General features: G+C 40.8%; 1 protein-coding gene across 1 annotated transcript in view; it reads left to right on the forward strand.

Moving 5' to 3' along the window:
* Nucleotides 1-14278, forward strand: part of thsd7ba (thrombospondin, type I, domain containing 7Ba) — a 279775-nt gene that overhangs the window by 257059 nt on the left and 8438 nt on the right. Inside the window, exons 23-26 of the mRNA XM_060877047.1 lie at nucleotides 1068-1266; nucleotides 6402-6575; nucleotides 7045-7140; nucleotides 13219-13301. Coding sequence (XP_060733030.1) covers nucleotides 1068-1266; nucleotides 6402-6575; nucleotides 7045-7140; nucleotides 13219-13301 — 552 coding nt within the window. The remainder of the gene's footprint in view (nucleotides 1-1067; nucleotides 1267-6401; nucleotides 6576-7044; nucleotides 7141-13218; nucleotides 13302-14278) is intronic.

A 14278-nucleotide genomic window follows, 5' to 3' on the forward strand; every position in this document is an offset into this window, starting at 1 on the left:
GAGACGCCAGCAAGGTGGAGGTGGAGTACTGGTTTGGGCTGGTATCATCAAAGATGAGCTTGTGGGGCCTTTTCGGGTTGAGGATGGGGTCAAGCTCAACTCCCAGTCCTACTGCCAGTTTCTGGAAGACACCTTCTTCAAGCAGTGGTACAGGAAGAAGTCTGCATCCTTCAAGAAAAACATGATTTTCATGCAGGACAATGCTCCATCACACGCGTCCAAGTACTCCACAGCGTGGCTGGCAAGAAAGGGTCTAAAAGAAGAAAAACTAATGACATGGCCTCCTTGTTCACCTGATCTGAACCCCATAGAGAACCTGTGGTCCATCATCAAATGTGAGATTTACAAGGAGGGAAAACAGTACACCTCTCTGAAGAGTGTCTGGGAGGCTGTGGTTGCTGCTGCACGCAATGTTGACGGTGAACAGATCAAAACACTGACAGAATCCATGGATGGCAGGCTTTTGAGTGTCCTTGCAAAGAAAGGTGGCTATATTGGTCACTGATTTGTTTTTGTTTTGTTTTTGAATGTCAGAAATGTATATTAGTGAATGTTGAGATGTAATATTGGTTTCACTGGTGAAAATAAATAATTGAAATGGGTATATATTTGTTTTTTGTTAAGTTGCCTAATAATTATGCACAGTAATAGTCACCTGCACACACAGATATCCTCCTAAAATAGCTAAAACTACAAACAAACTAAAAACTACTTCCAAAAATATTCAGCTTTGCTATTAATGAGTTTTTTGGGTTCATTGAGAACATGGTTGTTGTTCAATAATAAAATTAATCCTCAAAAATACAACTTCCCTAATAATTCTGCACTCCCTGTATATATATATATACGTATATATATATATATCTATATATACGTATATATATATATATATATATATATATATATATATATATTTCACCCCTGGGGGCGTGTCTTATTCCACATTATCAGCAAGTTCCATCTGATACTTGATGGAGAATAAATAGGCAGCAGATGATGAACATCTAAAGTAAAATGTTGTTATTGTGTTTATTATTATTAAAAGCATGTTGTGCTGCTGTCCTCAGGGTGCTGACTGTGGAGACGGTGTGAGACGCAGGAACTTATCGTGTGTTGTACACTGGGGTCATTGGCCCGAATCGGCCGGCCCGAGACCTGATGTCCACACTCCAGCTATCATAGTGGAGGACGAGAAATGTGACGAGAAACATTTCAGGACAGAGAACAAAGAGGAACTGCAGCAGCCATGCTTTGTACCCTGTCCAGGTATACTGACTTCCTGTTCAGGTATACACACTTCCTGTCCAGGTATACACACTTCCTATCCGGGTATACTGACACTTTAGCTAAACCCTGCCTTCCTGTCCAGGTATACACACTTCCTGTCCAGGTATACTGACACTTTAGCTAAACCCTGTCTTCCTGTCCAGGTATACACACTTATTGTCCAGGTATACTGACACTTTAGCTAAACCCTGTCTTCCTGTCCAGGTATACACACTTCATGTCCAGGTATACAGACTGACACTTTAGCTAAACCCTGTCTTCCTGTCCAGGTATACACACTTCATGTCCAGGTATACTGACACTTTAGCTAAACCCTGTCTTCCTGTCCAGGTATACATACTTCCTGTCCAGGTATACACACTTCCTGTCCAGGTATACACACTGACACTTTAGCTAAACCCTGTCTTCCTGTCCAGGTATACACACTTCCTGTCCAGGTATACTGACACTTTAGCTAAACCCTGTCTTCCTGTCCAGGTATACATACTTCCTGTCCAGGTATACACACTTCCTGTCCAGGTATACACACTGACACCTTAGCAAAACCCTGCCTTCCTGTCCAGGTATACACACTTCCTGTCCAGGTATACACACTGACACTTTAGCTAAACCCTGTCTTCCTGTCCAGGTATACACACTTTCTGTCCAGGTATACTGACACTTTAGCTAAACCCTGCTATCCTGTCCAGGTATACACGCTTCCTGTCCAGGTATACACACTGACACTTTAGCTAAACCCTGTCTTCCTGTCCAGGTATACATACTTCCTGTCCAGTTATACACACTTCCTGTCCAGGTATACACACTGACACTTTAGCTAAACCCTGTCTTCCTGTCCAGGTATACACACTTCATGTCCAGGTATACTGACACTTTAGCTAAACCCTGTCTTCCTGTCCAGGTATACACACTTCCTGTCCAGGTATACTGACACTTTAGCTAAACCCTGTCTTCCTGTCCAGGTATACACACTTCCTGTCCAGGTATACTGACACTTTAGCTAAACCCTGTCCGACTACCTTGGATAAGAAAAGAACGTCCTAATAAACGTGTAGATCGGCTCATGAAGCACATAATTACTTGTCAGTTGGATAAGTTCAAACTTCAGTGTTGTGAAACTGTGAGAAACACAGTGTTCTTCATCTCTAAGCCTCGGCTGCTCATATAGTGTTTAAAAAGAGGCTTACATTGAGCTGTTCTATAATAATAATTACACGAGGTGATAAATATTCTTTCTTTCTTCTTCTATGAGGATTAACAGAAAAATCCAACCTGAAAGATCTGCATGTTAATGGTTATAATTAACGTGACTATGAAGATTTATTTTGTACTGAAATTTAACTTTCCTAGCACCAGAAATAATAAAGCCATCACAAACACTCTGTTTTAACAAGGTTAGCATGGTTTGGGTTTAAGATTCCCTCAGGTAAAACTGAGTACAGGTGACATTTGCGTTATTTTACCTCGTCAGTAGAATGTGAAAGTGTGAGGCGGTTCCCTTGTGAGAGTGTGTAGCGCTAGCCTGAGGAAAATGGAGGATAATAAGCACACAGATGGGCACTAATAAGCATCCTGGTTGTCGGGTGGAAAGAACCAACCGGATGAGTCGTCTTGCAGAAGTGTCACTTTGTATTTGCTCTTCACTGAGGGTTAGTGGGGTGGAGGATGTCGATTTATGACCTTCAGCTATGTCGAAAGGAAGTCCTAAATGTATCATCAGACAGGCCCATAATTACCGCTAGTCTCTTGTCAGGCGGATAAGGTCAGCGCTCGAGCACACAATTGCTGTGACTGTGTAGGGAAACATTGCACTTAGTTAGCATGAACCATGTTTAGCTCTCTTAATAATTTACAACGATCGAGTTTAGCATTTTTTTAAAAAGTAAACTCATTTCCATAAAAAATAAATGTTGTGATAGAAAAGTTCAGAATTCTTTTTATTAAATGTTGTTATTTATATAGTTCCTAAACAATACAGGAGGAAAATGCTAACATAGCTAAAATAAAGCGATTTTAGCATTGATTATATATATTTAAGTTTTTCATTTAGTCCAGTTTCCAGAAGAGTCAAAGTACAGACTCACTGCTTTAACTCTTTCTCCTAGAGTCTAAGGCCACGTTCACACTGCAAGTCTTAATGCTCAATTCGGATATTTTGCTCAGATCTGATTTTTTTGTTTGGCTGTTCACATTACCTTTTAAAATGTGGCCTATATCAGATACCAGTGTGAACTGTTTGCTGTTTCGAACTGACCCCCATGCACAAACGAACAATAACAATGACGTCACACGCAGCACGCCGTTGCGCTAAAGTCGGCGAGGTTATAGAGGAAGTAAGCATTGTCGCTTTTCTTTCTAAATGTTTGTGTATTGGCAGCACAGAGACGCAGTGTTTTGAAAATTTTCGGATGTCGAGGGCAACTTTTGATGATTTGATCCATTTTGTAGGCGTAGTCACGTTTGTGCACGTACTCGCCGGCGCATAATTGTGATGAATGTCGATGTAGATTGACGTAAAAGTCGCATCAAATCCGCCTTGGTTGTTCACACTGCGGCCACATTGGAAAAAATCAGATTTGGGTCTGATTCAGGACCACATATGGAAGTGGTCTGAATCTGATTTGAAAAAATCAGATCTGGGCTAGATTTGAGTGTTCACACTACTCCTGAAGAAGTCTGACCTGGTCACTTGACCCCAAAAAAATAAATTTTTTTTTTTTTCAGATTTGGGCCACTTTAATGTCATTCCTCCTGTTTGTCTCGTGTCCATGTTGATGACTGAACGTCTTCCTCACGTCTCACTCCACAGTGGTGTTGATATGAAGCTCATATGAAAGTAGACACTCGGGATTTTAAGAATTTGTAGAGTTTCATCACTGTTTCTGTTTTTCTCTACAACACCTGAGGTGATATATTTATAGAAAAGATCCAGAAAAATATAAATTGTTCTTTTTTCCACACAAATGTTTGTATGTTCAGAGTAAATGTTGATTTCAAACCCATTTCTGCTCTCTGAGATGCTCCGAGTGTTTGTTCATCTAAAAAGTAGCTCAGATTTATCTTCAACACTAAAATTCAGTGTAAGATTCTCAACAGATTATCAACAGATTATAACACACGTCTAAAATACACTGAAAGAACAACAGAGTCCTGATTTATTTTAGATCAGACTCACAGACACAACATCAGACGTTTCTTTATACTGAGAGAAAATGTCCCTGAAGTCACTTTCTGTTCCACTGGTTTACTGGAACACCATCATCATAATCATCATCATAATCATCAGTCCCTATCAGATGTGCAGGAAGACTCCATGGCAGTGAGAAAGCCCTGCATGTTTATGCTGTTTAAAGCTCTGAATGCTCTTAGCTCTGGGGTATCTTGTTGATCTTCTGAAGCAATATAACTCATGAGCCCTGCTTTAATCCCAAAGATAAACACCGCTGAGCTGCTGGAAGATTTCGTTTCCCTTGCATCATCCTAACCTCTGGAATAGTGTTTGAGAGAACAGGAAGAATGCTTTCGAGTGCTCCAGAGATTCATCTTATTACATCATCCTGTGTAGTTATATTCTTAGTGCAATCTTTTATCTTCTGGTCTTTTATTTTTATGTATAAATGTTGTTACACTTACATTTACATTCACAGCATTTAACAGACTCTCTTATCCAGAGTGACGTACAAAATGTAATGCACATCTAATGCAACACATTAACTCTGCTTCACTAAGTTATAGACTTAAGATACCATGAGACTGAAACACAAGGGAGAAAGAGCTAATTCAAGTGTTTCATGAAGAAGAAGGTCTTCAACCGTTGTTTGAAGATAACCAGTGACTCAGCTGTCCGGACACCTAGGGGAAGTTCATTCCACCATCTCGGTTCAAGAACAGAGAAGAGTCTTGTAGTATACTTACCTATTACCCTGAGTGGTGGTGGGAAGAGTGGAGCAGTGCTGGTAGCTCTGAGGGTGCAAGGTGCGGTGTGACACTGAGGTGCAGTGGTTACACTTTAAAGGTCATACCATGTTATAATGCATTATACTCACTCTCACTCACTCATTTTCTACCGCTTATCCGAACTACCTCGGGTCAGGCAGGATACGCCGTGGACGGAGTGCCAACCCATCGCAGGGCACTCACACACACTCTCATTCACTCACGCAATCACACACAATGGACAATTTTCCAGAGATGCCAATCAACCTACCATGCATGTCTTTGGACCGGGGGAGGAAACCGGAGCACCCGGAGGAAACCCCCGAGGCACGGGGAGAACATGCAAACTCCACACACACAAGGCGGAGGCGGGATGCATTTTACTATGAGCATTATATTAATATATGCACAACACAATCATTTGACACCGTGAACACTTCCTAAACAATGCTAGATGACCTTTGCCCTAATTTTATATATTATACCTAATAAAAATATATATATATATCGATTATTCTTGCTATAAGGATTTCACTGTATTAGGTTTCGAGAACATAATTATGATAGAATCTTATTTTATATTGATATTTCTTTAAGTTAAATATGTTATACATAATATATTAAGAATCAAGCAATAGGTTTGATTTGATTTCATTTTACACACGCTGTGTTTACTTTCTCCTGGTTCCAGCTAACGATTACAAACTTTCACACAATATTTTTTTAATCTTAAAATAACGTTTCATAAGCAGATCATTTATTTATTTAGAAAACACTAGTTTCAAACCAAGTGAAGATCCTGGAGTGGATCACAGCACTCAGGCTTGTCCTGTAACGTTAACAGTGCTGAGATACTTTTAGAGAGAAGGACGTCTTTATGCATCTGAAACTCCAGAATCTTGGGTTTGTGGACTTCTGGACAAAGACGGAGTAAGTCCAAAGACGGAGATGGCCGTTAACATAGCATCAGGTTTTACATTGATTTAACTTGTTTGTAAGACTCCTCGTTATCATCAGGGGCAGTCTGGTGTAGATCAGAAATATAATGTTGATGATTAAAATGTTTACCTGAAGCTACAGTATATCTTTATGGAGGGTGCCAAGACTTTTCAAACAGCTCTTATTCAGTTGATATACCATCAAATGTCATGTATGACGTGTGAATGTTTCCTCTTCAGGCGACTGTCACCTGACAGACTGGTCGCCATGGAGCTCATGTCAGCTGACCTGCGTAGAGGGGCGGAGTTTCGAGTTGGAAGGTCATCAGGCACGCTCGCGAGCCGTCATCATCCAAACACTGCAGAACCAGGAGAGCTGTCCAGACCAGGAGATCAAGACACAGCCATGTAAAGGTACAGTGCATAGTGAAATGTGTAATAGTGAAAGCTTTAATTTATTTGTTTATTTATTTATTACAGGGACAATGCATATTAATAAACATTTCTGTCAATATGCCAGAGTTAGCCAGATGGCTAATTTTCACCTGTAGTCCCTAGACAGATGGTAATAGTCGCACTAAAAAAGATAAAAGTAAATAAAAGTACATATTGAAATAACAATAAAGCTACAATACATTTAATAAAAGTACTACTGTAAGTATTAGCTATGATGTACATTAGAAACACAAGACGCCAGCAATCAAACAAACATCAGACAAATACATGAACACACACACACAATAAACAAAAAACCATCAAGGGGCAACAATAGCAGGTCAAAAACTAAGCTAATGTTGACGGCTCTGGTTAATAACGAACCACTTCAATTAACCTAATAAACAGCTGATTAAAGTCTCAATCTATGGTTTTAAACCTGCCGCAGGTGGAAAGTGTCACAGCTACGAGTGGAAGACGAGCGCGTGGAGCGACAACGTGAGGGAGGTGTGGTGTCAGCGCTCAGACGGAGTCAACGTCACAGGTATCGCCATGGCAACACCTTCAGCCTTTTACAGCGTTCAGACGTATATAACTGCAGTGTGATGACGTCAACGTCACAGGTATCGCCATGGCGACACCTTCAGCGACGACGTCATCACACTGCAATTATAAGTCAAATAATAATTTGTTCTTTTTCATAATATTTTTATGAGATAAATTAGTCTAAAATTGACAGTAACTCCATACATGTACTGTATATAACATTAATATTAGTTGTCCAAGTTGGTATAAAATAATGAGCGAAGATTTTGTCTTTGCTAAACTTTTCAACATTATAATCATTTATTTTTTAACAAACACTTTTTATCTGTTTACAGCTACATTTAACTGTCTGCAAAACGACACTGAGTCTGTTGTCATGTCTGTTATAGCAGCTCAGCTCCTTAAACAATCCTTCTCTCTCTCTGGAAGATAAACTCACACAGTGTTACTGAGAAACTCCTCGCTCTGATTCTGGAGCATTTCCGCTTTACTCGTCTTTACTTACAACTCAGTTCTCACACGAACAAATTAAACATGTTTTTTTCAGATGTTTGTGATAACCAGCTGAGTAACAGGAGTAATAAATATTTAATTAGCAAACAAACGTAATAGAAATAATCATGAGAGTGTTGGTCATTTCATGATCCCAAATATTCCTTTTAACATACTGATGAACTCAATAGTATAAGTTTAATTCTCATGACTTTCTATTCAGTGGATTTTTAACTCCTTAATTTTTGATTTAATGACAGAGCATAAACTTTTACTGATTGACTTTATCATGAACTCAGAAAATAGCATGCATACAAATACAGAGAGAGAGAGAGAGAGAGAGAGAGAGAGAGAGAGAGAGAGAGCCCGAACGACAGATAGAGAGAGAGAATGGCCAGAGAGATACACAGAAACACACAGATAGATAGATAGATAGATAGATAGATAGATAGATAGATAGATAGATAGATAGATAGATAGATAGATAGAGTGACACACATAGAGACAGACATAGAGAGAGACAGACAGGAGTATAAGTCTGTCAGGCTCCTTTCTGGTGTGTGAACAACTCTGGTAGATGATGTAGACGTCTGATCATACAGTGCTTTTATTTTTTTTTTAAGTGAGCTCTCAGCCCTCAGCCTTCCTCAGCTCACTCTGACACTCAGCCTTTCATCCTGTTTACCTTTTCTTTATTTTAAACTATTCTCACTTTCCTCTGAACTCTGAGGTCAGCAGATATGTACAGGAACAACAGAGTGAGGGGCAGAGCAACAGTCGCTCAGCCGGGGTCAACTAGCGGCAGTAATGTCAACACATACACACACACACATAACACACACACACACACACACATAACACACATAACACACACACACACACACACACACACACACACATAACACACACACACACATAACACACATAACACACACACACACACACAACACACATACTGTAACACACATAACACACACACACATAACACACACACACACATAACACACACACATAACACACACACATAACACACACAACACACACACACATAACACACACACACACATAACACACACACACACAACACACATAACACACACACATAACACACACACATAACACACACAACACACACACACACACACACATAACACACACACACACATAACACACACACACACATAACACACATAACACACACACACACACACACACAGTGGGCTAATCAGATTGTGTGTGTGAGATTTAGCTGAACTGGATTTGTTTAGGAAAACAAAAGAAGGGTTTATTAAAGGATAAATTTTAAACTAGAACCGAAGGGTGGATTCAGAACTTTTTGGATGTAGAACTTCTCCTCTTTCTAGCATATCAGCTAGTTACTGTTAATAATGGAATAATGCTAGCGCTCAGCTATCGCTAACGTGGTATAATTCCAATCACAACACGAACTTGAACAGCATGATTTACTGAACAAATCAAATCGCTGGCAGCTAAATTTATAGCTAATAACTCCCGCCCCTCACCCCCCCTTCCACCGACCCCCCCCCACCCCCCCCCCCCACCCCCCCTTTGATTTGATTGACTGATGTATACGAATTCTTTCTCCACACGTACACGTGCTTATCTGTGTCCTGAGCTGCTGATTGTATGGAATTGAAATTGTTACAAACAGAATAAAGAAATAATAAAGCGCACATTGGGTAGATTTCAGTTGAATATTACGAGCCTTGTTAAATAATTGATTTCTGCGTTATTCGTATTGACTGAATAAAAAACACTGAGTCAATTCGTAGGGTTTCTCTGGAGAGTCATTCACCAACATGAATAAATAAATGCCTTATTTTTTTTTTTTTTATTAATGCCGTGTCTCACAGTCCATGTGCTTCATTTTCTTTTGCTCCTCTGGTGCTGTTTATCGATCATCAGCTCACACACACACACACACACACACACACACAGCAATATCACCACAAACATAATACAACCTCAATAATACACACAGGAGAGACAGACAGAGGGGGTGGGAGAGGCAGATGGGGAGACAGACAGACTGAGAGACAGACAGCGGGGGTGGGAGAGACAGACAGACAGACTGAGAGACAGACAGAGGGGTGGGAGAGACAGACCAAGTGGGTGGGAGAGACAGACGGGGAGATAGACAGGGCAGTCAAGAAGATGGGAGACAGACAGACAGACTGAGAGACAGACAGAGGTGTAGGACAGACAGATGGGGCAAACAGGGAGATGAGGTAGACAGACAGACTGAGAGACAGACAGAGGGGTGGTAGAGAAAGATGGGGCAGAAAGTGAGACGGGGAGACAAACTGACAGACTGAGAGACAGACAGTGGTGGTGGGAGAGACCGATGGTGCAGACAGGGAGACAGACAGACTGAGAGACAGACAGAGGGGGAAGACAGAGAGATGGGGAAGACAGACAGAAGGGGGGTGGGAGAGAGATAGGGAGACAGACAGACTGAGAGACAGATGGGGGTGGGAGAGACAGACAGAGGGGGTAGACAGAGTGTGTGTGCGTACGAGTGTGTGTGCGTACAAGTGTGTGCGTACGAGTGTGTGTGCGTACGAGTAAGTGCGTATACGAGTGCGTACGAGTGCGTGTGCGTACGAGTGCGTAAGAGTGCGTGTGCGTACGAGTGTGTGTGCATACGAGTGTGTGTGCGTACGAGTGTGTGTGTGTGTACGAGTGTGTGTGTGTGTGTGTGTACGAGTGTGTGTACGAGTGTGTGTGTGTGTACGAGTGTGTGTGTGTGTGTGTGTGTGTGTACGAGTGTGTGTACGAGTGTGTCCTCAGACGAGTCTCCGTGTTGGACATCCTCCTCTCTAGTCCTCTTTAATCCGCTCGCTCACATCACAGCCGTGTTTTCAGGGCACATTAAAGCTGCAGAATTCACGTGTTGGGTTTACTGATGCGTTTAATGTTGTAGAATAAAATGTAAGAACATCTGGAGCTCGTGTTAAACACAGAGCAGAGTTCACATTTTATAGATTGAGTCCAAACCATTAAAACACACACACTGACTTCAAGATGATGGAACAGGAAGTAAAAAAAGTCGTCAGTGTCCGAGGAATTTCTGAGTCTAGTTGGTTTCACTTCAGTCACAAGAAACATGTTTATTCTATATAACTACAGTAAATATATCTCTTTATACATTTATTAACATTTTAAATTGTATACATAAAGAATTTGCACATAATGTAGATTTAATTATCTATTTGCTTTCTGAGCTCAGCTCTTTGTATCTGCTTTAACATTAAATGTTAAGAGAAACAGATAAAAACTTACATTTTTCTTGACATTCTGTGGGAAAGCATTAAAATCCCTCCCATCGCCATTTACAGCATTTGGCAGACGCCCTTATCCAGAGCGACGTACATAAGTGCTTAAATCTCTATCACTGGATACATTAATGCTGGCTCACTAGGTTACATACTTAAGATACCATGAGTTTAAAACATTGAAATAGGGAAAGAAGTGCTAGTTGAAGTGTTTCCTGAATAAGTGACGTGACGTGACATACTCAGAATTCGTTCTCTGCATTTAACCCATCCAAAGTGAACACACACAGCAGTGAACACAGACACACCGTGAACACACACCCGGAGCAGTGGGCAGCCATTTATGCTGCGGCGCCCAGGGAGCAGTTGGGGGGTTCGGTGCCTTGCTCAAGGGCACCTCAGTCGTGGTATTGCCGGCCCGAGATTCGAACCCACAACCTTAGGGTCAAACTCTCTAACCATTAGGCCACGACTTCCTCCATAAGTAGGTCTTCAACCGCCGCTTGAAAATAGACAGTGACTCAGCTGTCCGGACCCCTAGAGGAAGTTCATTCCACCACCTTGGTGGTGGAGAGATGGTGGAACCAGTCGAGCAGTTCTGGTAGATCGGAGGGTGTGGGGTGCAGTGTGAGGAGTGATGAGGGCTTTGAGGTAAGACGGAGCTGGTCCATGTTTGGCTTTGTAGGCCAGCATCAGTGTTTTGAATCTGATGCGTGCAGCTACCGGAAGCTAGTGGAGGGATCGCAGCAGCGGGGTGGTATGGAGAACTTTGTCAGGTTGAAAACAAGCCGTGCAGCTGCATTTTGGATCATTTTCTAAGGGTGGATTGCGTTTATATAGAGACCTGCCAGCAGTGTGTTGTAGTAATCCAGTCTAGAAATGACAAGAGACTGAACAAGTACCTGAGCAGCCTGTGTGGACAGAAATGGCCAAATCCTTCTAATGTTGTAGAGAAGAAACTGACATGAGCGAGTCACATTAGCAACATGAGAGGAAAAGGACAGTTGATTGTCCATGGTTACCCCAAGGTTTGTGAGCTGTGGCTGAAGGGGAGATCAGATCATTATGCAGGGATATAGCAAGGTCATGACCTGGGAATGAGTCACCTGGGATGAACAGCAGTTCAGTTTTGCTAGGATTGAATCACCACAGTAGTGAGGCTGGTGAGACAGGGGGATTGTGGGTAGGTTTGTGAGTCATGCAGTGAATTACAGCTAAAAGAGATTTTATTAAAATATAAAGGTTTAACAGGTTCGACTTCACTTCCTGACACGTCATTAATCAGATGATGCACCTGAACGTTTACATTCCAGTGAGACGCTGCGTCCCGCCGAGAGACATTCATCACGTCTCCGTCTCACATATTACCGTTTTATCTTCTTACTAGGGACACAGTGGACACAATGGCTTCTTCTTCTTCTTCTCCTTCTTGGTCTTTAATCTGAACACTGATAAAACTGAGTGAAACTAAGAGAAGGGGATTCTGGGTAGTGTGTCATAGCAGATTTAAATATGTTCTAGTAAACCTTTATTGATTGTTTTGCTCTTGTACCACAGCAACATCAGTTAGCTTAAACAAAAAGAACTACAACTTTGTGTATTTATAATAAAATAAAATAAAAATAATCCACGCTCTGACCAATCAGGTATAAGGTATAGAGTGTAGAGCAGGAAGTCCGTCCTCCTTCGTGTGGATGTTTGGTCTGCAGCTCATTTCCAGATCTGACAGCACATTTATACAGTTCTCAGGGGCTTCGTGGGCCAGTGACAGAGGGGGATTGTGGGTAATGACTCGTGCTGTGAATAACAGAATAATAACGGGGGAAGTTCTTTACATTAGAACCTCAGACTGGAACAGCAGAGAGTGGCATTATGGGTTGGATGTTAGATTAGGTCATTAGAGTATTAGACCAGAAGATTGGATGTGATTGGACTTTTACACATATTTTCATCATGTCTGATGTCTAATATAAAAGGTCCAGATGTGGGATTGTGGGTCACGTGTCTTGGCATGAGAAAGATGAGAAAACTGTTTGTAGGAGATGAAGGGTTGTGGTGGGGGTGGTGGTGGGGGTGTTGGACTCGTTCCATGTTTTACAGGATCTACAATAACAAGAGCTCTTCATGTACGCTGGTATTATTTTTTATGTATATGTTTTTTTAACTTTTATTTTGTATGAAATAACAGAAACTAAATCTACATTTTTGGTGTTTATTATGTTGACAGTCGTTTAATTCTCTTCCTCCGTGTGTCAGTGTAAATAGTCTTCTCTCTCGTCTCGTTAAAGGTGGATGTTTTCTGGTGAACAAACCAACACAGGAGCGTCACTGCCACCCTCCCTGTACCAAACCCTTCTCTCACTGCAAACAGGTCAGACTTTATTCTTCTCTCTTCTCTTCCTCTGTTCTGTCCTCAGTGTCGCTTTGTCTCCGAAATTCACCTGAATTCTGTCCCTGAACTCAAACCATCCACGAATCATTCAGCAGGTCTCGGTGTCGGGGGGGGGATAAAATAGTGGAATAAATCGCACTATTAAAACATTCTTTTTTCTATTATTTTTGTAGCATTTGAACAATAAATTGCTTTATAAATATTAAATAGTGATAAAAATGTAATGTGAAAATATTTATATTTATAGCATTTGTGCTACGAAGCACTTTATTCTTTATTCATGAGGTGTATAGCATGTTAACAATAAAATAATAATGTTAGGTTAATAATAAAGAAGCCTCTAGTGTGTGTGTGTGTGTGTGTGTGTGTGTGTGTGTGTGTGTGTGTGATTGAGCAGTGTGTAACAATACAGCGCTGAATGAAATAAATCTTGTCATTGTTATTGCTCTGAGTGTTCATAGGAAATTCACACAGAAGGATTTACATAACGACTCTGAAACAAGTGAACATCCTTAAGGGTGCAGCACAGACTGTGGGGGCCAGGGGCCAGGGGCCGGGGGCCGGGTGTAGGCAGACAGACAGACTGAGATAGAGAGACAGATACATAGACAGATAGATAGATAAAGGAAAGGATTGCTTGCATGCCGTTTGTTCGTTGTTTTTTGTCCTCTGATATTAAAATAAATGAGTGATTCAGTTCTCAGTTTGGTGTAAAAGCTGGTTTGCTAATTATTTTAATTTATTAAATATTTCATGTGCCATGTTTTATTAAAACATTCAGTTACACGTTGTTTATTAACATTTCTAAAGACCTAATAAATAAACAAAAATAGTTAGTTATTTAGCTGTTAATTGTTAATCGGTTAATTAATTAATTGAGTAATTTAGTTAACATTATTAATTATTAGAAGTACATACAATATAGCTACTTAGAAATAATTACTAATTATCCTGTT

Source organism: Tachysurus vachellii, chromosome 8 (assembly GCF_030014155.1).
Source record: "Tachysurus vachellii isolate PV-2020 chromosome 8, HZAU_Pvac_v1, whole genome shotgun sequence".
NCBI classification, from domain to species: Eukaryota; Metazoa; Chordata; class Actinopteri; order Siluriformes; family Bagridae; genus Tachysurus; species Tachysurus vachellii.